Raw genomic sequence first — 27057 nt, forward strand, 5'->3', positions numbered from 1 at the left:
CACTAAAATTAACAAGGTGGTCTCGGTTGCATGAAGCTTTGATGTATGTTGCAAGTTAAATCCACAATCAATGTATGTTGGTTAATTGTATGTATTGCATTTGCGTTAACACATCTCATTTCATCTTTTTTACTCTTTTATTCGATTTAAAAAAAAAATCTTTTCAACAATCAGTAAACAAATACACAACGGTTTTCCAATTCCAGATCAGTAATGTAAGGAGAAGCGTTGAGACAACGAACATCCATCAAGCTCAAAAAGAAAACTTGTGTTTCCCATAGTCACAAACGATTGCGGTTTGTATTTCCCATAGCCACCGTTCCCATAGTAAAAAACGGTTGCGGTTTGCAATTCCCGGTTGTACCACGAGTGTTGAAGAAGGTTGGTTAATTTTGTCGTGTTCCGATCCCATCCTTCTATCTATTTCACAATCAAATCAACTCATCCTCCGATTTAAGCGGTGTGTTCCGATCAATGTTTATCGATGTTTGTCTAGAGAATCGCTTTTATCATGTGTTATATGCTAACAACTACCAAGGGGATATGGATATGTTGCATAATTCATTTAGTTTCTGTTTGGAACCTTCAATCTTCATTGCTTCATTAAAATTAACAAAGCGGTCTCAGTGTGTACAAGACAAATGTGTTTACATGCAGTGTACAGTTTTCATTGACTTAATACAAATACATAGACAACAAATGAGATCCAGTACAATTAGCCGCAAACTTGTTACAAACCTTACAAACACAATAAAATTGTGTCTATTCACTACATCAGTTGTCGCCATTTCTAAAATATTATGGCTGTGGGAAATGTTTTAAAAATCAGATGCAACTTTACGGCACGCTTACCTTAATCACATCTTTGAGCTAACTGCCGATATCTCATCCTTCTTTTCTAAGCTTTTCATCAACGGACTGATCGGTAACGTTACTCTTCTTGGCTTTGTTTATCTACCCATTGATTAAGCAAGAAGTTGCTATCAAGTTTACAAATGCAAAAGCTGGTTTCAGTTTTCTTTTACAACTGGTTAATTGTAAGTATTGCATTTGTGTTAATGAGATGTTAAATGTTTTACTTCAAATTTTCAACCCTAGTTTCCAACATAACACACCACATTTCATCTTTTTTACTCTTTTATTTGATTTCAACAAATCTTGTTCTCCTTTTCCTTCAATTTTCAGAACATTCTCCCCAAACCATAACAAAGTCCTTTTCCTTCAAAAAAAGTTATTAACTAACTCAAACAAAGTTCGTAGTTCTAAACACAAGGCTCAAGGAGGTTTCTTACACTATCTTATCAAATAAAGTTACCTACAAAGAAAGTTGGATAATTGTATACGGGTCGTATAACGTTATACGGCCTGTATACATAACATAAAACAATGCTCATATGTTGAGTATACGATCGAATAAAAAATTCAAAAGGTTGTATAGGACTCGTATGACTTTATACGGGACATATATAACTTTGCTAAAACTATTGCCGCAGCTACAAAACATAGTCTACAACAGCATGTTCATTGACTGAATACAAATACATAGACAACAAACAAGATCCAGCTTCAAAACAGGTAATACTTCCAAGTTCTTGCTTTTTCTTCAAGTTTTCTTCGTTGTTCTTGGCTTATCTTTAACTTATCTTCATACTCGTTCTTGCACTTCAACATTTCCGCATTTTATCTATCATGTCATCGACCTACTGCTCATCATTAAGAAGTAATGACTGCTGACTAATTAGTGGAAGAATCTCGTTCCATATTTTCTCCTTTTTCTAGTTCTCGAAGAATCTCGTTCCGTATTTTCTCTTTTTCTAGTTCTCGAAGAATCTCGTTCCGTATTTTCACATTTTCTAGTTCTAATGATAGATGTCAATCTAAGTTACAAAAGGTAATTAAACCTTACAAAAACCATCTAAAAAGTCATATAATATGCTTAAAGCATTCTAAACCCTAGCTACAAACAACCCAACAAACCCTAACTTTCACATGGACAGTTGTTAGGAATTGTCTGAGAATAATTAGCAGGAAAGTTTTTACAAACCTTACAAACACCATCTAAAAACTTATACTGAATAGTTTATATGATGATTAGACATAACGGTTCTCCAATTCCAGATCAGCAATATTATTGAATATGTTGCTCCAGCTCTATAAATTGATTGTGGATTTAACTTGCAACATACATGAATAGAGAAGGTGCCAAACAGAAACTAAGGTGTTGTCTGTTTTTCAGAGGTAAAATGTGTGCAGTCTGCGGACCACATCTGCAGACATCTACAGCTGAAGAGGTGGACCAAATCTCTACAGTCTGTAAGAAGAAGACTGCTTGTTTTTTAACTTAACAAAGTAAAGATCTGCTGAAAATTCCGAACAATTCTCACAGTTTAACATGATCAATTTTTGAACAATTCTCACAGTTTAACAAACTTATGAACCTAAATTATAGGTAAAAAATAGCCCTAATATCAACACCATCAGACCAAAATCCAAGTCTGAGATTTCACATGACAGCAAATATTACTCAAAATCATCAAAGACACGATCATGTATTTTACCAGCACGCATGGTCACAAAGACAGGCAGCGGTGTTCCATGCGTGGTCACCCACGAACCACGCTACATCACGGGGCACCCTACCCCTTTAAGTGTAAGATAAAGATGGAATTAAGATGTTAAAAATTTTACGTTAAAAAAAAAGTAAGTTGTCATTAACAAGTTGGCCCATTACATGTGTCTATGATATTACAAATTATATCTACTTTAGTTGGTCAATGATGGGCTGTAATTGCCTTTGTAGCTTGTATTGTCTATTTGGGTTGGGTTTTTTTAGAAAGTGTGACATTAGGCAATAACAAAATCATTTGGTTGTAAAAGAGATGTCGGTATGCTAATCATTTGTCTAGGTTACACGAAGGGTATGTTTGGCATGAAGCCTTTAGGAGCTTCCAGATTTAAGCTTTTAAGAAACGACTCCTACTTAATAAAAAGTCTTGTTTGGTTGAAGGAGCTTGAAGCTTTTAGGTTAGAAGCTTGAAGCTTTTGATTGAACACTCCTACTAGTAGCGTTAAGAAGGAGCTACAAGCTTTTAGAAAAAATGACTATTGTTTACCTATAAAGATAATGAACTTTTTAATGCACACACTTTTTAAATTTTTAGTTATGTTCATTTTGGTCATTTTATATATTTTATTAAAAGCTCTTGCTACCAAACACCAAACACAACTACCAGCTTCCAGCCACCATCGACCAGCGACCAACTTCCAGCCATCAGCTACTTTTGCCAAACATACCCGAATCCGCAATAGGTCAAGAATCAAGATGAGTCATCATCTACGTCAAATTTTAAGATCTTACAAGTTATAATAATCACTCGTGTCCCCACCAAGGCCAACATGTGATCTACCTCGGATATATGATAAAAGAGAAGATGAAGGAAGGTAAACTTTTTTTAACTTTTTTAATGCTTGAATTAAATAATACCGTCATGTCAATGTATCATGTTTAACTTTTTTTTGAAAGATAAACTTCATTCAATCAACCAACCTCAAAGCAAGGACCGCAAGGAGAAATATCAAGTTTAACTGTAAGCGATAATATCCTAACACCTAAAGCGATAATATCAAGTTTTTGAAGAGCTCTTAGAACTACCAAAAACTAAGTTTTGTGATTAAGCATTGGATTTCATGATAAGTCAGATAACACTGAAAGACATCGTGTCTACTTAGATATATTCCTTATATAATAATCACGCATGACATTACAAAACATAACCACATGTTTATTCCATAAATCACTCAAATATAAAAAGTATTTTAAGAATATAAAACAACAAACATACAAATCACAGCAAATTCTTTTTAATCTCTTTGTTCTGTAATTTAAAGGTTTTTCATTTGTCAATAGACCAAACCTAGGTGTAATTTAAAGGTTTTTCATTTGTCAATAGACCATCAACCCATTGGGTAAGAAGCATACAAATTAGTAGCCATTAAAGACAGACGCCATTAACTAATATGCCGAACTATACCAACTATCCACAAAATTTCAACTTATCGAGAAAGATCCCCGTGATCTTATCAATGGTTTCTCCTTTGTGTCTCAACTGCATGAACTCCTCCTTGATCTTTTTGATTATTGCTTTAGGACTATGGTAAATAAATAAATACCCTAAAAATTAGTCGTGAATGTCAAAAAATAATATTCAAACCCCCATCCCAAAATGGCATACATACATAAATATATGTGTATGTGTGTTTTGTTCATCATACTGGGTGTGTGTGGTCTGAAGTGGATGGTGAGAGAAGGTGACGGTGCTGCGATCCATAGTCTAAGCCATCAGAGGTAACGTTAGATTTTCTGTAAATTGAATAGAGTGCAAGCTGTGCAAACCCAAGGACAAATCCACTCCCATTTGGTACCTGATTAAATTAATACAAGTTAATTAGTATTTCATGCCCAGGTTAATTATTATTGTTACTAAAATTAATTGTGATTATAACTTTCCCTAATTTTGTATATAAATTACTATATATTTATATATGATTATGTATTTAATAATTTGTAGGGTTTCGTTCTCCTTGTTGAGAGCTTCGCAACAGGCTTAGCTAAGATTTATTATCTGAATTAAAGTTAACAATATAGTGGTTTATAAGTAAGCCGCCGATATGTTAGGTAAAATTCATTCCCAACCGTTGGAGTGAGCCCCATAGCTATCTGGCGGTTAATACCCAACCCGACGTGAGATCCTGGAGGATGTACCTATCAGGATTCGAACCGGGGTCCTCTGAGAAGAGGTGGGTGAGGCAGGCCAATGAGACACCCCAAGTGGTTATATAATCAAGGTGTTCCTATCAAGTAAATGAGAATTCTAGTCCCATAAACGAATTTGATATAGATTTTGTAGTAGATTTAGTGAGTGTGGGTTTGAGTTAGCTATTAAAAAAAGATAATGTTCTTTTGTTGTTTATGCTCTAACTTCTACTAACGTAAAAAATGGTGAAATATTAGAAGTTATGCATTTAACATTGTAAGTCACTCCCTCCTTGCGTTGAAGGACATTAAATGGGTTATGTGTTAACATGTTAATTCAATGTTAAGAGATTGAATTAATTAATTTTTTTTCTTTATTAGAACAAAAACCTCTAAAAGATAGGGTTAGATGAAGTTAATGGGATTAAACCATTTTCTTAGAGTGTGGCAAAGTGAAATAGGAAAAAAAGATTGATGTTGCACTTAGATGCACTTAACATAGATTAAAATATACCCAAAGGCCTTAGCGAATCATAGACAAGAATGCCAAATCAAAACCTAACTAACAAGGGTTCCATTATGCAGTTATGAGGTGTAATGATTATGTTATTAAAAAAAAAATCAGTTTCCTTTAACCGCATAAATCAAGCCACTTAGGCTTTGCTCTAGTGGTGAAGAGGAATTACCTCTTGTTGGAAGATCAAGATTCACTCTCTAGGAGGTGTAATTTACTATAGAATTTAAGGGCATAAAACTTAGTTGTTCAACAATAAAAAACTGCATAAAATCAATACTAACTTTGTTTTGCTTATAACAAGTTTAATTGTGCATACTGATTTTTTTAATATGGCCTTGTTAATGAACGTATGAACTTGTTGGTTCGTTTTTAAGAAACAAAAACGGGACAAAACACATGTAATGCGAGTGACTCGAAACTAGCTAGTGTTTTGAAATACTCTTTCCGTTTAACAAAATCAAGAGATCGAGCTTGAACTTTATTTTCACGATCGATATAACAAGGAAAAAGTTGGTGCTTTCTCCTACTCGTAGATCTATATCCGGGAGTACAACTACTATTCAGATCTATATATCCAGGAGTACAACTACTATTCAAATCTATATCTGGGAGTAAAACTGTTTTAGGGGAATTGTGTTAACACAAGCCCTAGCCAACTCTTCCTAATTTGAGTAATGTAATCCGAGATATTGTTAAAAATATTGATTCGAAGTATTTTACATTTAATAGTTAGTATGTATTCCATAATGTTAGGTTCATTTGTGAACAACCCCTTTGATTGTGAGCACTAATGAACTAATCCTAGAGCTTAATTATCAATACACAAGTGTATATACAAGTGTAAATCAATGGATAAGATTATGAAGATACACTAGTGTATTTTACGATTTGATGATATAAATCAATGGTCAGTATTTGTTCATTCAGTTCGTAAATACACTAGTGTTCACTCTAGAACCCCACCCGTATTTCATACGTTAAATGTTTTGTTAAACTAATCATGTATATTGTCTCACAATAAACAAAGTATTTTATTTATGCTTTAAAAAAATAGAAAAATCATTTTATTCATTCTATAAGAAAAAAGTAGTTACAATTGTACGTATCAGCACACCAATTAAGCGATATAATAATAAGCATTATTTGATACTTTCCCAAACTTGCGACGTGCGTCACGGATCACGTTATATCGCAAATTCAACTCATAATGATTAATTTTAATTAATATTTAGATATGAACAATTGGTATTATAGTATTCTTAGTTTAGTTAATTATTTCATAGTTGAATGATCTCAGTCTAGTCTGGCAGGTAACAAAGATAAGTGGATTTGGAATGATAGTAAAGATTCGGAATTTTCGATGACAAGGGCCGAAAGGTGGTTGAAAGGGTCTAATAATAGCTCGGATAGTTTTGATTTCAAGTGGTGTAAATGGATCCCGAGTAAAGTTAATATTTTTGTGTAAAGGGTTGTTCTTAATAGGCTTCCCACAAAGATCACCTTGGTTCAAAGGAACGTGCACGTGAATGGAACTTTGTGCGTGATGTGCGAGGATGGTGAGGAGACTTTGGACCACATTTTTACAGTGTGCGGAGTTGCGGCTAGTGTTTGGAATACTATTTCGAGTTTGACGACGGGGGTAGCCCAAAGACAAATAAAATTATTAATATGCAAAGGGCTTAAAAGGTTGAAAGGTTCATTGGATGAAAAGCTGTATAATGAGTGAATCGAGGAACAGTAACTAGTCATGTCCACCAACTCATCTCACCAACTCACGCTCACCAACTCACAAAGTCAGAGCAGGTCTGTACAGGCACACCCTATTAACCAGGGGTCCAAAGCCTTGAACCCCAAAAGGGGAAACCCTCCATAAGCAAACAGGTTCCGCTAGTATGGTCCATACCATTTCGAGAGGTGTCTTCCACTATAAGAAGACAGCTCGAAGACACTTCCTGGACATTCAAAAAAGCAGAGATACCTTAATCTCTTGTCATTCAAGAGTTCTTTGTCACCTCCAAAGTACTCTTCATCAAATTCATCTCATTTGCTTTCTTTTCCGAATTCGAGCTAGTCTCGAAGAAAGAACTTCAAAGCAAATATCTCAATCATACTAGTGAACCTCCTTCCACGTTTTGCAAACGTGGAGGGACCCCGCGACCTGCGTTAGGCAAAACTGAACCCTTCAGCCCTTTTGCCTGACCAGCTAAGCTACCATCCTTGGTCCCGTGTTTGTTGCATCAACAAGTTGGCGCCCACCGTGGGGCTACGCCGCTATTTCTCCTCAAAAGAGACCTGGTACGTGTAGCTCCTTTCATTCAAAATCACCATGTCAGAAAGTGGATCTCCGGGGGAGGTGAACCAGGTTCCTAACACCTCTACCCCGGGAAGTGGTCAAGCTCACACAGCAATAACAACGCCTTTTTCAACTCCGGGGAGTACACCCGAGTTCCTTACCTTTAACACACCGACCCCGTCCAGATCCGGAGCTCCGTCTCCCAACGTCGGTGTGTCCGACACTCCTACACGCGTTGAACTCACCCCCGAGGGGGTCGCCAATAACTTCCTTGAGCTAAGATCACTCCTTAACCAACATGTGAACAGAGAAAGGGAAAAAGGTATAAGGATTCGTCTAGACTATGACGAACCTGAGCCGACGTTGTCTCCTGGACCACCTCTACCACCCTTGTTACAAGAGGGGAAGCTGGTCCCAGCAACCCTTCAAACTTTCATCCTTATTTGTCTACTATGACAAACCCCACTGTTCATCCCGTTCTTTCTTCCCAACCAACCGCTAGTGGTACTCCTCTGGGACACGAGTTAACCCTCGACCAACTCCTACAATCCCCAGTGACTAGTTGTCCCACTTCTCTGAATACCACATGGGAGCAAGCCCTGTCCGTGCTCCCTTTAGCACGAAGTGCTGTTGCCAGCACCCCTCTTGGGGTAAGTTGCTCGGTTGGTCCTGGAAGCCTTCAAGGTTTCAATTTCGTGCCCAATGTGATGTCTCAGATGATGGCCCACTTCCCTTGGCAGCACTTCATCAATCAAGTGCTGGCCACCCAGGGAAACCAAGGCAATAATAACAACGGAGGCACGAGACCTGAAGAGGACTTGGCTAAACCTTACAAGCCAAGCAACCTTTCATGCTTTTCAAGACAGATAGCTGATTACGACTTCCAGTCAAAAATCAAAATGCCTGCCCACATCAAAACGTATGATGGGACTGAAGATCCAGAAGATCATCTTCAAATCTTTACTGGTGCTGCTCGAATAGAAAAATGGTCGAATGCTGAATGTTGCCTAATGTTCATGCAAACCCTCATTGGGTCCGCTAGAATTTGGTTCAACGACCTTCCTGCTCAAAGCATTCGAAGCTTTGATGATCTCAGCAGAGGCTTCCTGGCAAACTTCTCCCAACAAAGGAGATACGTCAAAGACACGACTGTAATCTTCCAAATAAAACAACGAGATGACGAAAGCCTACGAGCATTCATTGAACTGTACAAAAAAGAAGGGCTAACCTACGTGGGGGCTGATGAGAAAATGAGGGTTGCCGGTTTTATGAACGCCATAACCTCTAAGTATCTCACACGAGATTTCAACAAATCTCTACCCAAAACCTTGGAGGAAGCCCTTGAAAGAGCCGAGGCTCACATCCGAGGAGAAGAAGCTGTTGATATCAAGGAACAAAGGAAAAGGGGTTCTGGTTGGCGAAGTAGCAGTCCAGCTAGAAAAAGAGGCAACTTCAACTCTTACGACAGACGCCCAAAGGGTTCAGACCCTCGAAGGGTTGAAAGGCGTAACCCTTCAAGCAGAGATAAAAACATGAGTTTCACTCCTCTCACCAAAACCCCTCAGGAGATCCTGGCAACGGAAGAGGTCAAGCAAAACTTCAGACCTCCCAGGCCTCTTCCCAAAAGTCGGAAAAACGAGAACTCCACTCAGTTCTGTGAATTCCATGAAGAAAAGGGACATCACACCAATGATTGCTTCCAACTGAAAAAGAGAATTGAAGAGGCTGTCAAGTCGGGAGAACTTGCCCACTTGGTAAAAGGAGTCCGAGACAAGATGGCTGAAAGCAAAGGAAAGGAAGTAAACATGGTGTACTCTGATGACAAGGCCCCTTACAAGAAACAACGCCTGGAAGCTTGGGAGCTTCAGTGTGTCTGCTTCCCCCCAACAAAGAAGGACCCACTACCTGGCCCTCTTGTGGTCGAAGCCCTCGTGGGGACATTACAAACATGCAAAGCATACATAGACACGGGAGCAGCCACTGAAATCATGTTCGAAAAGTTCTTTAACCGATTAAGCAATGAGGAGCGTTCAAGGCTTCAACCCTCCGGGACTTCCATAAAAGGTATCGCTGATATAACCTTGAAACCTTTGGGGCAAATAACTCTTAACGTATGTTTCAGGGAAGGTTTAAAGGAAAGGACTCGATCACTAACCTTTGTGGTTATCAATATCCCTTCCAACTATGATGTGATCATAGGGAGGCCCGGACAGTGTGCATTTTACATGGCTGTATCTGTTGGCCATGGCACTGTCAAGTTCCCCACTGAGAGAGGGATTGCAACCCTTCAACCCTCACAGGAAGCTTATCTAATTGAAGGAGAAAGCTCCAATGACGAGAAAGACAAACAAGGGTTAGTCATCAACCCCAAGTACCCTGAACAACGGATAAGGGTCAACCCCAACCTTTCTCAAGAGACTCTTTCATACCTGGAGAAGCTGCTAAAACATCACAGCGATGTATTCGCTTGGTCCCCCGAGGATATGACCGGAATCCCTCGAAACATTGCTGAACATGAGTTAAGAATACCACCAAATATCAAGCCAGTGGTGCAGAAGAAAAGAAGCCTGGCACCCGAAAGAAGCCTAGCAGCTTGCCAAGAGGTTGAAAAACTTGTATCAGCTGGCATTCTTCGAGAAGTTAAGTACCAGTCATGGATTGCTAATCCTGTTATGGTTCGAAAACCTGATAACTCTTGGAGAATGTGTATAGATTTCAAAGATCTTAACAAGGCTTGTCCTAAAGATTGTTACCCACTCCCAGAAATTGATCTCAAGGTTGATTCACTCACGGGATACCCGTTCAAATGCTTTCTCGATGCATACAAAGGCTATCATCAGATCCTCATGAAAAAAGAAGACGAAGAAAAGACGGCTTTCCACACCGACAAGGGCATTTTCTGCTACCAAAAAATGCCTTTTGGCCTCAAGAACGCTGGAGCCACTTACCAACGGCTCGTCGATAAAGCCTTCGAAAGCCAAATTGGAAGAAACATGGAAGCTTATGTCGATGACCTGGTGATCAAAAGCAAAACGGAATACCAGATGCTTGATGACATCCAAGAGACCTTCAAGAATCTTAGAAAAATCAACATGAAGCTTAACCCGGAAAAATGTTCGTTTGGGTTTGATGAAGGAAAATTCTTGGGTCATATTGTGGGAAAGCAAAGCATCAAGGCCAACCCCAACAAAGTAAAGGCTGTTCTCGAAGCTAAACCGCCAAGAACCAAGAAGGAGGTTGAAAGCTTGAATGGGAAGCTTGCAGCCTTGAAACGTTTTACATCAAAACTGGCCGAAAGATCTCTACCATTCTACAAAACGCTCAAGAATTGTTCAGATAAGAAAGATTTCAGATGGACCGATGAGGCTGAGGAAGCTTTTAATCAAATGAAGCAGCACCTTGCTTCACTGCCAGATATCGCAGCACCAGAAACCGGGGAGCTCATATCGGTGTACCTCTCAGTCGCCGATGAAGCCATCAGTGCCGTCCTAACCATTGAAAGGGATAAGGCTCAGGTACCCGTCTATTTTTTCAGCAAAACTTTAAAACTGGCTGAAACCAAATATCCTCCCCTTGAAAAATTAGCCCTAGCCTTGGTCCAAACAGCCAGAAGGCTTAGAAGGTACTTCCAAGCACATCCTATACAGGTGGTCACTGACCAACCTGTTAAGAACGTGCTTGAAAAACCTGAAAACTCGGGAAGATTGGCAAAATGGGCAGTGGAACTAGGTGAACATAACATCACCTATGTCCCACGAAAAGCAATCAAAGCTCAGGTTTTGGCTGACTTCCTAGTAGAAATCCCAAGCCAAAAGACTGAGGAAGTAAACACCACAACCACTGAACCCTCCAACCCTGAAGCCTGGAAACTATTCACAGACGGGGCTTCAAGCGTTGAAGGGTCAGGAGCTGGTATAATCTTGATCAACCCTGAAGGGCTAGAATTCACGTATGCTCTTCGTTTCAACTTTCAGACCACCAATAACGAGGCTGAATACGAAGCACTGATTGCTGGTCTCCGGCTAGCCAAAGAAATGAAAGTCAACAAGCTTGACGTGTTCACTGATTCACTACTAGTATCAAGCCAAGTCAATGACAGCTATGTTGCCAAAGAACCCAACATGAGAAGGTACAAAGAAAAGTCCAAGGAATTAATGAACACCTTTCAAGCATGCAACATCAAACAAATTCCAAGATCCCAAAACAAAAGGGCAGATGCCTTAAGCAAATTAGCGTCCCTCACATTCGCCCACCTCACAAAAAAGGTGTTGGTTGAAGTGTTGAAGGCTCGTTCAATTGATGAATTGGAAGTACAAGATGTGGTCACCGAGGAAGATCCAAATTGGATGACTCCCATAAAGAAGTTCCTTCAAAACAATGAACTACCCAACGACCAAATGGAAGCTGAAAGGGTAAAGATCAAAGCAAGACAATATGTGTTGCAAGGAGAAATCCTCTATAAAAAAGGATACCTTGCACCATTATTAAGGTGTGTGGGCCCTGAACAAAGCAAATATTTGGTCAAAGAAGTACATGAAGGAATATGTGGAGCTCATTTTGGAGCTAGATCGGTGGTTGCAAAGCTTATGAATTTGGGATATTTCTGGCCTTCAATGCATCGTGACACCACTGAGCAACTAAAGAAATGCGATGCCTGCCAAATCCACTCACCGATACCAAAAAGTCCCAAACACGACTTGGTCCCCATAACCTCAGCGTGGCCATTCCATAAATGGGGAATGGACATTGTCGGTCCATTCCCTCCAAGCAAAGGGGGAGTAAAATTCCTATTGGTAGCAATCGACTACTTCAGCAAATGGCCAGAGGTTAAACCCCTTGCCAAAATCACAGGAAAACAAGTCATAGACTTTGTTTGGGAGAATATCATATGTCGCTATGGGTTACCAGGGGTAATTGTCACCGATAATGGGAAACAATTCGCCGAGAAACCCTTCAGCCTTTGGTGCAAGGAGTACAGGATCAACCAAATCTTCAGCTCAGTGGCATACCCGCAATCAAATGGCCAGGTTGAAAGAACCAACAGAAGTATTGTAGAAGGCATCAAGACAAGATTGGGGAGATATGAAAGTAATTGGCTGGAGGAATTGCCTAGTGTTTTATGGGCAATCAGAACGACGGAAAAAACAAGTCACAAAAAGACACCTTATAGCTTGGTATTCGGATCCGAAGCCGTAATCCCAGCTGAAATAGGAGTTGTAACCCAACGAGTTGTCAACATGGATCCCAATGTAAACACACAAGAGACCATGTTGAACTTGCAACTCCTAGAAGAAGCCCGGGATCAAGCAGCAATACAAGAAGCCAAGTACAAACAAAGGATGGAGGCCTATTACAACAAAAAGGTCAAGAACGAAAGATTCAAGCCAGGGGACCTAGTCCTCAGAAACAATGAAGCCAGCAAAAAGGAAAACCAAGGGAAACTAGGCCCAAAATGGGAAGGTCCTTACACCATCCTCGAAGCACACAAGGGCGGATCCTATAAGCTGGCAGATTCAGAAGGCAAAAGGCTTCCAAGGCACTGGAACGGAAAAACCCTTAGAAGGTTTTATGTTTAGAAAGTTTGGTTTGTAGCAAAACAAAAACCTTTTGTAAAAGCAAATGTTGCTTGAATGAATGAAGTTACTTTATCAAACTTGTCTTTCTATCCTAATATCAGGTTGAGAACCTAGCAAAAAACTCCATGGCAAGGGCCATGTAAGGGGATGAGCTCCCAGGCCATATCGCTCAATAGGTTCAAGGGTTGAATGGACCTATATAAGGGGTGAGTTCCTAAATCAATACAACTCCATGAGACTTATCAAAGAAAAACAATAGTGTCTCATAGACAGGTTTGAACAGCCTACACCAATCGTTCCTTAAGTCTAAAAAATGTACCCAATAAACAGACTTACGAAATCAAACAAATCACAACGAAATAAAAGAAAAGGATAGATACTACGTCTTGATGATAAACACTAAGGCAAAGTGACTGCAGCACTGAACCCTTTAAAGTGTAAAAAACATAAAGACAAAGTAAACAAAGACAAGGCAAGAAAATAAAAATAAACAAGCCCATCAACCAAACATACAAACCAAATCAGAAGCTACCCAGCGTTCAACCAACAGATACTTAGCTTGAAAGGTTAAAGGCTTCAACCCGGCAGCAATCATACAAAAAAGCTTGAAGGGTTGAAACCCCACAAAACAAACCAAGCAAGTAAAATAAACAAAAACACCAAACCATCATGTCATAGTCAGAAAGGCCATAAAAGACCTTCATTAGATAGTCAAAGCAAGCCCTAGTGACTTGCAGATAAAACTAGTGTCCAACGGCCATAAAGGCCTAACCAACCATAGGAACCTTAAGGGTTCCCAAAACCTAAACATTGTTTAAAATATTACAAAACATTAAAGTGTTTGCTAAGAAAGCTACGAATAAATGTCAGTTGCCAGAGGGCTTAGAACCTTCACCCTTAGACTTTTTGGCTTTCTTGGTCTTCTTCGCCTTCACACCTTCTTCACCACCAACTGCAGAGGTTTCCAAACCAGCATCTTTCGAGGTTTCAGGCAGACTCGAAAGGGTATCATCACTGTCCCCAGAGTAGGACCTCTTCCTTGACAAAGAGCCCAAAACCTCAGCACAAACCTTCTCATTCAACCCTTCAGGCTTCAATCCCTGTAAAACAGACAAAGGCTTGCCAAAACAGGAAGATACCTCATGAATGTAAGGGTAGGTTAGCCTCTCCATCTGCTCAACAGAAGCTTTGAAAACATCAGAAGCCTCGGGGCGAAACATGGGTGACTTCTCCAAAGGTTGCCCAGATTCATGAAGTTTATAGCCAGCAGTAAGGCCCTGATGCTTCCCCAGGTTCAGCAGCTTTGTGTAAACATCACCAAGGGCAGAGTTAAATTCCTTAGAGTGCAAAAGATAAGTAACAACCTGCTGAAACCCATGCTCGATCAACCACTGATTATCCGCAGTCACCTGACCAACAGAAGCCTTCAACCCCTCCTTTTCTTCACGAAAAGCCTTCTGTTGGACAGACAAGGCCTCTCGATCAGCCTTCAACTTCAGCAAACTTGCTTCAAAGCTCTTCTTCAGGTCACCCATCTCAATGGCATGCATCTTCTTCAGATCCTCAATCTCCTTCTTCCAAGCTGCCTCCTTTTCTGCAAACCCAGCCACTTCCTTCTTCATCGATGCAAGGGAGGATTTCATTTTGTCTTTCTTTTTAGAAAAATCCTCATACTCCCGCATCCTCTGGCGAAAGCGTGTAATCCCTTGGGGAAGCATGGCTGCAAGGTTGCAAGTAGTTAAAACCATGCGAGATAACATAGTGTCATCATCCATCTCAGCAATAGCTTCACGAACGGAAGGAGGAGCAAGATGACTAAGAGCATCTTCACAAACAGCAGCATCCTTAAAAGTGTCATCATTCTTAACCAACCAAGCAGGCACATAAGTGCCCTCAGGGTTCAACCCTTCAACGTCTCTGCTCGACGATTCTTGAACAGGGGTAGCAACACCCTTCTTCCCTCGAACCTTCTTACCACGCACAACTAATTCCTTCTCCTTCTCAACCTCCACTTCAACCTGATCCTCAGAAACCTCGATATCATCACTCAAATCCACTGGTTCAGTAGAAGTGGATTGAGGAGTAGCTTTCAGTAAACGACGAGATAACCGGCGAGTTGAAGGCTTGGGAACATTGGACTTGGTAAAACCCTTCGCATTTGCAACACTGACATAACCTGAACCCTCAAACCTCTACTCAGAGGTCCTCACAACAACATTTTCACCCGGAACAGTCGGAGCATCTTCAAAAACCACATCGGACGTATCGTCACTCTTGATGAAGTCCAAAGCAGACATAACTGCCAAAAAACAAATAAAGAAAATAAGTCACAAACAAAGTAAGACGAAAAGGCATAGGGAAGAAAATGCATACCAAGGCCATTTCTCATCAACACCGGATCCCGATCAACTTTTGCCCAAATATTACTAACCCCTAAAAGCACTAACAAATGTTCGGGAAAAGGACGAACCCTGGAAGGGCACCCCCGAATGGCTGAAAGAAAGGCATCATTTAATTCAGACTCGGAAGGCTCCGGATCGTTGAGAACAGCATCCGGATGCCTCCACACCATTTTGAAAGGAATGATGGATTCAGAAACCCAGAAAAACGTATTCTTCCATGATCCAAGGGTCGTAACCATGGAGGAAACGAGACAAGTTTCAACCTTTGTGTTCTCAAAAGTAAACCAATCACCATTTTTGGCTAACCGGAAGAACCTCCGAAAGAGCAACAATGAAGGATCATAACCTAAAGCACGACACAGCACTTCAAAGTGCAAAACCCTAGCCATTCCTTTCGGATGTACTTGCCCAAAAGACACTCGATAATACTCAAGCAAATTTAGAACAAAAAACGAAAAAGGGTAACGAAGATTAGACCACTCAAAATGCCGACAATACAAAGCAATAAAACCAGGAATCGGTTTGTCAATGGAAGCATCGCAAGCAGGGGCGGTTGGATTAAACTGTTTATCAATACCATATTCAAGACAAAACAGGTCTACCTCCTCTTGTGTCAATCGAGAAAATGACCTCGCTAAATCCTTAAGGGCACCCATGATCGGAAAAAGTAAAAGTGAAAATGGAGAAGAAAACTAACCTGAAGAAGGAAAAACTGTGAATGATTGAAGGGAAAATGATGAAGTTTTGTAACTGTAAAAATGAATATAAGAGTAAAGTAAGGGTATTAAAGATAAAAATAAAAATCCCTGCCAATCCGCCGCCTGACACATGTCCAATCAACTGTCAAATCGATTAAATTTCAAAATTCAAAAAGTAACCGCCTCAAACCCTTCAAGCCTCCAAACAACGAACCCTTGAAACCTTTACAAGACATGCATAAAAGTCAGAAGTCTTTGAGCATAATACCCCAAAAACCTCTGACTTGGGGGGCTGACGACGGGGGTAGCCCAAAGACAAATAAAATTATTAATATGCAAAGGGCTTAAAAGGTTGAAAGGTTCATTGGATGAAAAGCTGTATAATGAGTGAATCGAGGAACAGTAACTAGTCATGTCCACCAACTCATCTCACCAACTCACGCTCACCAACTCACAAAGTCAGAGCAGGTCTGTACAGGCACACCCTATTAACCAGGGGTCCAAAGCCTTGAACCCCAAAAGGGGAAACCCTCCATAAGCAAACAGGTTCCGCTAGTATGGTCCATACCATTTCGAGAGGTGTCTTCCACTATAAGAAGACAGCTCGAAGACACTTCCTGGACATTCAAAAAAGCAGAGATACCTTAATCTCTTGTCATTCAAGAGTTCTTTGTCACCTCCAAAGTACTCTTCATCAAATTCATCTCATTTGCTTTCTTTTCCGAATTCGAGCTAGTCTCGAAGAAAGAACTTCAAAGCAAATATCTCAATCATACTAGTGAACCTCCTTCCACGTTTTGCAAACGTGGAGGGACCCCGCGACCTGCGTTAGGCAAAACTGAACCCTTCAGCCCTTTTGCCTGACCAGCTAAGCTACCATCCTTGGTCCCGTGTTTGTTGCATCAACAGAGTTGGTGTTGTATTCCCTAGGTATACGCTTTTTCGGTTAGAGATTTGGTCGAAATTCATGAACATAATAGAAGCTCGAGACTTAAGAAGATTATGATTCAAGGAATTATCATAATTATGGCGTGGAGGTTGTGGAAGACAAGGAATGAAAGGATTTTTTCTAATAAGATGACCAAAGTGGTAGATATAGTTACTAATGTTAAGGTATTGGAGTTCTTATGGTACAACAATAGATTTAAACAGGATACAGTGGAATGTGAAATAAGAGAAGTGGTGTAATTTCGAGTTAATATAATTACTTTTGTTTGATTTTTGGATTATTTATTTCCGTCTTGGGAATTTCTAGTGTCTTTTTTCTTTAATGAAAGTTGACTTAAAAAAATTTAAATAATTAGTTTTAAATGTATTTATTTCCATCAAATTCTCTTTAATTATCTATATATATTCTAAAGTTTAGTTATATGTTCTATTTTAAAACCAAAATTTATGGTTGTTTTAAATGCATCATCCTATAAAAATCCTATTAATTGCATTTAATTTATATTAAATAAATAAGAGATAAGATAAAAAATAAAATAAAATAATTATATATCAATAATCATTAAAATTAATATCATCAATAACACATTATACTAAATAATATATTATAGATAAAGGTAGATTAGTTTATAGTTAACTTTGATCTTAATTTGTTTTAATAATTGGTTTAAAGATAATTATTCCAAACTTATGATTATTCTATAAAATGATCTTTGACAAGGTAACCATAAATTTAAATTTCGAAGTAACTAATATATTAAAAGTAGCTCAAATATAATTCGTAATAAAAACACAACAATATATTTTCAAAGAAAACATATAATAAAAAAATAGGTAAAGGGATCCAAATGATATCAAATATTAAGAACTTATCCATGATATTAGTATCAGAATTTAATAGATTAAGATAAAATTTAAACCGAAAGATCATAAGTATCATAAAAATATCATTAAATTAAAGTTAAAAAGTAAAGAAAAGAATTATTATTATAATATTAAAATAATAAAAATATATAAAAAACTATATATATTATTAAAATATTAAAATTACTATTTGTACCGATACCAAACAAGACCGTACCGGTATTTTCGATACCAGTACCGGTTGACACCAAGCTTATCCCACCCCGTGATACTAAAAAATCATTAAATTAAAGTTAAACAGTAAAAAAAAGGAATTATTATTATAATATTAAAATAATAAAAGTATTAAAATAACTATATATATATATATTCTAATATATTATTAACAAGATTTTGGCTAAACTAATTAGATTATTATAAATAATAATAATAATTTACAAATAAAACAACACAATTTGCAACAAAGCAATGCATGAAACACCATATTAACATATAGTACAGTACATTAATGCTAGAACCTAATCTATACTATATTATAAAGCATTTCATAAGGATACCAACCAAATTTAAGTAATTACAATCTTTTATACTTATGGTACAACAACTTAATGATGTTAGTAATGGGTGAAATGGTCTTTCTACATTAATATTAAAAAATAAAAAAAATAATTATCTATATCTATCTATCTATACTATATTATAAAGCATTTCATAAGGATACCAACCAAATTTAAGTAATTACAATCTTTTATACTTATGGTACAACAACTTAATGATGTTAGTAAGGGGTGAAATGGTCTTTCTACATTAATATTAAAAAATAAAAAAATAATTAAATGAGAATATAATCACAATTAATTATAATAATACAATAATAAGTTCGGTTCCTAAATGCAATTAATAAACGAAACCTATTAGGATAAACCGCAAAAGCACTCCAAAGGTCCAATTTCAATCAATATGTAATAAATTTGACCGATTAAGGAATCTCCTATCATTGCTATAAATTCATCATTTCACTCAACATCAACTCCTTTGTCTACTATTGTGCGAGTTAGAGTCGAAAAGAAAGAGATAAGAAAGAGATAAGTTGATATGAAATTTATTTATCTTGGTGGAAAGGTGTGTTCTTTTATACCCATTTCAACATTTATTCGAAAAAACTTTGGTTTGTTTCTTAAAATATTCAAATGGGATAACAGTTTTCTTTTACATAATCTATGAGTTTATATTGATGTTTTATTATGTTTTTGGTGATTTAGTGGTTTTTTTTTTCAAATTATGATTTTATATTACATATAAAGTATACACACAGGTTATTGGATACAAAAAGACAGACACTTCATACTTCATCAAGGTACCCTTGCATGACTATAGTATCTGGAACCATTTACCAATGTATTGTTTAATTGTTCATAAATTTATAGTCTTTTTCCTTTTTGCAGCTTCATGTATATGGAGGTGTAAAAGGGTGGGTACGAGAAAAGTTATTCATTTGGAGATAGACATTTATTTGGCCTATTGGTATTTCCTTTTTTAATTTCTACTTTACTATTTTTTTAAACATATGATGCTTTTTGTGTGATTTAATTGATACTATATATAGGCAATATAGATGCAGAGGAAATATTTGAGGAGGTATTGTTTGACATGATTGGGCAGCAAACTTTAAGGGCTCGGATGTTTTCAACCCGCGCAAAAGATTTAAATTGATTGCGTTTATCTATACTATCGTATAAAGCATTTCACAAGGGTTCCAACCAAATTTAAATTCTATATATATTCTAAAGTTTAGTTATATGTTCTATTTTAAAACCAAAATTTATGGTTGTTTTAAATGCATCATCCTATAAAAATCCTATTAATTGCATTTAATTTATATTAAATAAATAAGAGATAAGATAAAAAATAAAATAAAATAATTATATATCAATAATCATTAAAATTAGTATCATCAATAACACATTAATAAAGGTAGATTAGTTTATAGTTAACTTTGATCTTAATTTGTTTTAATAATTGGTTTAAAGATAATTATTCCAAACTTATGATTATTCTATAAAATGATCTTTGACAAGGTAACCATAAATTTAAATTTCGAAGTAACTAATATATTAAAAGTGGCTCAAATATAATTCGTAATAAAAACACAACAATATATTTTCAAAGAAAACATATAATAAAAAAATAGGTAAAGGGATCCAAATGATATCAAATATTAAGAACTTATCCATGATATTAGTATCAGAATTTAATAGATTAAGATAAAATTTAAACCGAAAGATCATAAGTATCATAAAAATATCATTAAATTAAAGTTAAAAAGCAAAGAAAAGAATTATTATTATAATATTAAAATAATAAAAATATATAAAAAACTATATATATTATTAAAATATTAAAATTACTATTTGTACCGATACCAAACAAGACCGTACCGGTATTTTCGATACCAGTACCGGTTGACACCAAGCTTTCCCACCCCGTAATACTAAAAAATCATTAAATTAAAGTTAAACAGTAAAAAAAAGGAATTATTATTATAATATTAAAATAATAAAAGTATTAAAATAACTATTTATATATATATATATATATATATATATATTCTAATATATTATTAACAAGATTTTGGCTAAATTAATTAGATTATTATAAATAATAATAATAATAATTTACAAATAAAACAACACAATTTGCAACAAAGCAATGCATGAAACACCATATTAACATATAGTACAGTACATTAATGCTAGAACCTAATCTATACTATATTATAAAGCATTTCATAAGGATACCAACCAAGTTTAAGTAATTACAATCTTTTATACTTATGGTACAACAACTTAATGATGTTAGTAAGGGGTGAAATGGTCTTTCTACATTAATATTAAAAAAAAATTATCTATATCTATATCTATATCTATCTATCTATACTATATTATAAAGCATTTCATAAGGATACCAACCAAATTTAAGTAATTACAATCTTTTATACTTATGGTACAACAACTTAATGATGTTAGTAAGGGGTGAAATGGTCTTTCTACATTAATATTAAAAAATAAAAAAAATAATTAAATGAGAATATAATCACTATTAATTATAATAATACAATAATAAGTTCGGTTCTTAAATGCAATTAATAAACGAAACCTATTGGGATAAACCGCAAAAGCACTCCAAAGGTCCAATTTCAATCAATATGTAATAAATTTGACCGATTAAGGAATCTCCTATCATTGCTATAAATTCACCATTTCACTCAACATCAACTCCTTTGTCTACTATTGTGCGAGTTAGAGTCGAAAAGAAAGAGATAAGAAAGAGATAAGTTGATATGAAATTTATTTATCTTGGTGGAAAGGTGTGTTCTTTTATACCCATTTCAACATTTATTCGAAAAAACTTTGGTTTGTTTCTTAAAATATTCAAATGGGATAACAGTTTTCTTTTACATAATTATGAGTTTATATTGATGTTTTATTATGTTTTTGGTGATTTAGTGGTTTTTTTTTTCAAATTATGATTTTATATTATATATAAAGTATACACACAGGTTATTGGATACAAAAAGACAGACACTTCATACTTCATCAAGGTACCCTTGCATGACTATAGTATCTGGAACCATTTACCAATGTATTGTTTAATTGTTCATAAATTTATAGTCTTTTTCCTTTTTGCAGCTTCATGTATATGGAGGTGTAAAAGGGTGGGTACGAGAAAAGTTATTCATTTGGAGATAGACATTTATTTGGCCTATTGGTATTTCCTTTTTTAATTTCTACTTTACTATTTTTTTAAACATATGATGCTTTTGTGTGATTTAATTGATACTATATATAGGCAATATAGATGCAGAGGAAATATTTGAGGAGGTATTGTTTGACAGGATTGGGCAGCAAACTTTAAGGGCTCGGATGTTTTCAACCCGCGCAAAAGATTTAAATTGATTGCGTTTATCTATACTATCGTATAAAGCATTTCACAAGGGTTCCAACCAAATTTAAATAATTGCAACATATTATGCTTATAGTACAACAACTCAATGAAGTTAGTAAAGGGAATTAGTCTTTCTACATGAGTATAAATTGATAAATACAACTAAATTGATAACTTTATAAATTAAGTATTGTTAAATACTTGATAAAGAATTAAATCATTTGACTTAGTTGAACATTATCACCTTCCTCATATTTACATTGCTTTTCCATTTCAAGTTCTCCGTAACCGATTACTTGATTGAATCATTATTATTTGGTTTAGTAATTGCTAAACATCATACAAATAAGGTTACAACCTTTTTTGCAATTTTATCAGATAGTTGATGAACATCATATGAAATAAAAATAAAAATAATACTAATAATAATAATAATAATAATAATTAAATATAAAAAAACTTAATCAACGTTATTATGAATTTAATTATAACTATAAATGGTTTTAAAACTTAAAAGATGCTAACCAATTAGAAACGAAAATTACTAAAAGGTAATTTCATGGGGTATTATTATCTATAATACCTAATAATTGCAACAATAATGATTAAATAATGAACTTAATTATTTAAAACTCAAAAGAATGCTCTTTGCATCTTACCTCAAGTCTCATGGAATAAGGTTCAAATGATAACCATTGCATAATTAGGAACCACTTTTTAGCCCTTGGATCGTATTTTGATGGTTGAGACCTTTAAGTGCAATATCTATATCTCTAAGATGAAGATAATGTATGGTAATGAAGATTTGGAGCAGCAAGAGGTAAAAACAGCCCGAATTTTTCCTTTTATAAATTCGATTCGATTCGTGAGTGTTAGTGTGTGTGTTTATATTGATTAGGGTTTCATCAAATGCAATGTGAGGGTTTCCAATCGGTGTTTATACAAATAATATAGAACCCAATTTTTATGTATGTGTATGTAGTGTGTAGTATGGGGTCTTGCTTACCTCATTCAAGGAATAACAATGAAAGACAGGGGTCATTGATTTCGAAAAACTCCGCCCCTTTGTTCGCCTTCTTCCTGATTTTAAGTTACGGTGAGTCAATTTCCTTTTTTCTGATTCTAATCGATTAAGAACTATACGTGATTAACCAACGAATTGTGGTAGATTTTATGTTTCTATTGCAGTATTTGGATTGAATTGACTGTTGCAATTTAATAATCGTCAGTTATAGTTCGTTTTTTGAATATAGAGAAACACTGACTTATTTAAGGTGCTTGATTTGGGTGAATAGTAGCAATATAAACTGCTATTGTAATTTGGTGTGATATTCAATTCAATATCAGCAACCTAATCAAATTGTTCCCTAAACATAGAGTAAATGTGTTCACCAGCAAGGTAATAATATGTACTAATTTTCAATTATAAGAGACTTCTAATAAGGAAATATAGCTATTAGGTTATGTCAAGGTAAGCATAGTTTATAAAGAATATGTTGCAGAATAAAGTTAATACAACATTTTAGTAATAAATAATAAATTGCTTTCTTATCTATAAAAGGGAACAAAACCAGCAAATTGACTTTTAAATGTCAAAACTGAATTTATATGTATATGTGTATGTAGTATAATATATATATTTAACATCTATTTTACACCATCTAAAACAATGAAAAAGAAAAAATAAAAACAAAAAAATTGGAAAACTGTGACGTCTTTTGAAGAGGGTTGAGAAACCACACGTCCATAGAATTGAAGTTTTGTGAGACCACATGTGGTGGGGCGCAAACCTCTCTCAAAGCGTCTTAAAAACGCGGGGGAACACTGTACCCTCGGGCGTTTTGGGCCTTTTTTTGACTGGTAGTGCTACCACAAAGCGCCGAACAAGGAGTGGACTTTGGTCAAAATAACCATGGTCAAACGGCTAACTTTAAAAAAAACCGGTTTTTGTTTTAAAAATCTATACTATATTCGCACTTTCGTACCGTGTCACGCACTATCTATATCAGTCGTCGTTCCAGGAAAAAACAATAACTATTATGCATGTCGTGCATCGCACGGGTGTTCCCCCTAGTTACATTATAAAAATGTTATAGAGTTGATGGACAGTTGGCTAGTTGATGGACATGAATATTTATTGTGGTTGCGATTAATAATTATTATTTTATTTAGATTCAAAAGACGTTGCTTTTTTCAAATATGAGAAAGAAGCGACCACATCGATCATATAATTTGCTGGACTTATTTGGTGGGCCACATGAACCCCGCTATTTTGGATTCTTTGTCAAATTACAAAACGTATTTATATGGCTGGATCTATTCAACTGTTTACAATTTTTGGTTAAAATTTAAAATTTTAGAAATAATTCGGCTATTGAGTAGAAAGTTTTGTGCTTGAGTCTACCTCATGTAGGCTCGTTATCAAGACGAGTTATTTAAGCCAAGCACAAGCATGAGTTTGTCTCGGCTCTTCATAGGGATGAGATTGGTACAGTACCCGTACAGGTACCAAAAATACCGGTATCGATTTTTTTTGAACAAAACTGGGTACCAAATACTGTACCAAAAATATAGGTACAGTACGGGTATTTTCGGTACGGTACCCGCTTTTGTACCATTTTGTTTTTATTTAATTTTTGAGCACTTGTACGAGTACTAAATATGTAAAATTGACATGAGTACCAATATAGTACGAGTACCAAATAGGTAAAATTGGTACAAATACCACTATGATACGGGTACCATATAGGTAAAATCAATAGAGTCTAGCATACTTAATAAAAGAGGTGATGGAGAGAGAACATACCCCGAGAAACCAGTCTTGCACAAGAAACGCATACAAACACCAAACCCCGCCGTTAAGAAATAGGAAGAAGCTAAGTAAAAATGGCATGTACTCTACGCTCTTAGTCGTCCACACTAGCCTCTGCATGAGTAAGTTAATTAATGGCTAATCTCATCTCAGAACAATATTCTATTTGAAGTATATCTTAATATTATACAAGTAAATTGGATTTTAGTAATGAACAGTTGACTAAATTTAGTTGACTAAATTTACCCATTCATGACGTTGTATGTTTTTTTTTTTTTTTAAAGATTATCTTACCATGGCAGAAAGAGGGGAAGCATACATAACTACATTAAGGGCAGCACCCATGAAGCCTATCACATTAATCCTCATTTCTCCTTCCATCGCAAACTGTGTCACAAAAACTGCCACTGCAAACACCACCACATCGACTATTCCAGCAATCTTAGCAGTTTTCGCCTGAAAATTCAACAATCAAACTAATAATTATCAAAACGAATACTGAGAGATTAACGTCTTTGGTAATATGATAGTTGCAGTTTGTGTCAACTCATAGGGGATTAAGTTGGTTTAATGGCCGTTGGATCTTAGACTATAGAATTATTAGAACAGGAATGGTCCAAATATTAAATAGTTTTATTTGAAATCGACAGTTGTATGTAATAAAAAAAGGATTATTAATATATGTCTTGAGCCACTTACTTATCAACCAAATTTGTTTTCTAACTAAAAAGTATTGGTTTAATACATAGGTAGAAACACATATCCAAAACTTTCATAATTTATCTACTTATATGCATTTTGGTAATTAGAGGAGACATTAATTAATATAGAAACAAAATTAAAAAAAAAAAAGGAATAACTAACTCACTCTTGTTCTTGGAGGAGCATAAATGAGGAACATGGAGATATAAACAATCTCTACAACAACTCCAAAACCATTGACGGTTGCGACCAGGTAACTATCTGGTTTTGTAATTCCGTAGTAAGTCCATAAACTCGAATTCAGCAAAGTGCAAATGTAAGGAAGACTCTCAAACTCTTCTGTTGATCCTTTCTTAACTATTCTCAAGAAAGTTTTCCTGCATTTAACAACACGCCATTAGCTTAGCGTCACTATATATTTGCACTGCTAAACAAATGAGTATTATCAACAGAATAGCCGCAACGGCCCAAAAACAAAAAAATGTCGAAGTAAACACATTTACTTACACTGGGGAGAGAAACATCATAACTGAAATGATATTGCCTGAAATAAACAAGAAAAATGTTAGTTTCTTTTTTTAATATTCGGTGATGATCGAGACAACAAAAAGCAATGTGTCTAGCGAAGTATACCGATGATCCCTACGTAAAAATATAGGTTGTTCATCCTTAAAGATTGAACAGAAGAGGAAGAAAGAATGAGGAGAAAAAAATTGAAGAAGAATTGATGTTGTTTGAAATTTGAACAAAAAACAACTGTTCTATAAAATAATGAAGGACCCAACTTGCATTCAGATGCTGTTTGAAGTACAAAAAAAAAAAAAAAAAAAACAACTGTAATATGTTCTATAAAATAATGAAGGGCCCTCCTTGCATTCATAATTGCATACTTTTTTATTTGTGATTTTGTTACAAAATAGATCTTTCAATATTGTACGGTTGGTGTTTATTGTAAATAAATAGATCAATTATCAGCTGTCCTGTTTCGAAAACGTGATACATGGCAAAAAACTTGGATCAAATATAAGCTTAATAGATAAGGAAACAACATTATTAATTTTTGGAATGTATATAAAATGCAAAGTGGATTGCTCTGTCACCATTTTTGTGATAATGTTAATTTATTATCTTTTTAATGAATAAATTAGTATCGTCCTCGTGTTTCTTCATAAACCTTATCTTTGCTTAGGTGTTTACATAAGTAGTCTCTATTTTAATAAATGTAACGTCTATAGTCGTTAAAATGGATGGTTACAACAAAGCCATTAAATCTTTCAAAGCCATTAAATGAGAATGAGGTGGTGGTGGAATGGTAAGGGAGAAACTTGGTATTTTAAGTGACCCAAGTTTGATTTTGCTCTTTCCATTATTTTCTGCGGCATCTGGTGATAATTGGAGACTAGGCGAATAGGTGGAGATCGCTAGTTCGATCCTTGAACTGGGTGGGTTTTATCTCACCGCACTGTCGTGCCTTCGGGCTACTCGTTCACGGGCTTCAGCCCTAGGTGAGGGTTTTCCCCGGTTCGGAGGCAAGTGTATCCCGATGT

At 35.8% G+C, this 27057-nt stretch overlaps 2 protein-coding genes and 1 long non-coding RNA gene across 4 annotated transcripts; 1 reads left to right on the plus strand and 2 right to left on the minus strand.

Moving 5' to 3' along the window:
• Window positions 1–3800: 3800 nt before the first annotated feature.
• On the minus strand, window positions 3801–26432 carry LOC110929601 (bidirectional sugar transporter SWEET17). Of its 2 annotated transcripts, none has more exons than XM_022172759.2 (7): window positions 26144–26432; window positions 26018–26054; window positions 25677–25887; window positions 25103–25264; window positions 24803–24922; window positions 4273–4422; window positions 3801–4149 (listed from the first exon to the last, which is right to left on the minus strand). In XM_022172759.2, exons 1-7 carry the CDS (start codon window positions 26388–26390, stop codon window positions 4144–4146), a joined length of 933 nt encoding a protein of 310 aa, XP_022028451.2. In that variant the 5' UTR covers window positions 26391–26432; the 3' UTR covers window positions 3801–4143. The 2 variants fall into 2 exon arrangements, with proteins under 2 accessions (XP_022028451.2, XP_022028450.2); XM_022172758.2 differs by having other exon boundaries at window positions 4237–4422.
• Window positions 13815–16422, minus strand: LOC110929600. The gene is made up of 2 exons (XM_022172757.2): window positions 15513–16422; window positions 13815–15438 (listed from the first exon to the last, which is right to left on the minus strand). Exon 2 carries the CDS (start codon window positions 14912–14914, stop codon window positions 14006–14008), a length of 909 nt encoding a protein of 302 aa, XP_022028449.2. The 5' UTR covers window positions 14915–15438; window positions 15513–16422; the 3' UTR covers window positions 13815–14005.
• On the plus strand, window positions 21741–22135 carry LOC110929603. Its single transcript, XR_002587279.2, has 2 exons — window positions 21741–21819; window positions 21901–22135. It is a non-coding gene; the product is annotated as an uncharacterized LOC110929603 (long non-coding RNA).
• Window positions 26433–27057: the final 625 nt, after the last annotated feature.

The sequence above is a fragment of the Helianthus annuus genome, chromosome 3, assembly GCF_002127325.2.
Source record: "Helianthus annuus cultivar XRQ/B chromosome 3, HanXRQr2.0-SUNRISE, whole genome shotgun sequence".
Taxonomy (NCBI): domain Eukaryota; kingdom Viridiplantae; phylum Streptophyta; class Magnoliopsida; order Asterales; family Asteraceae; genus Helianthus; species Helianthus annuus.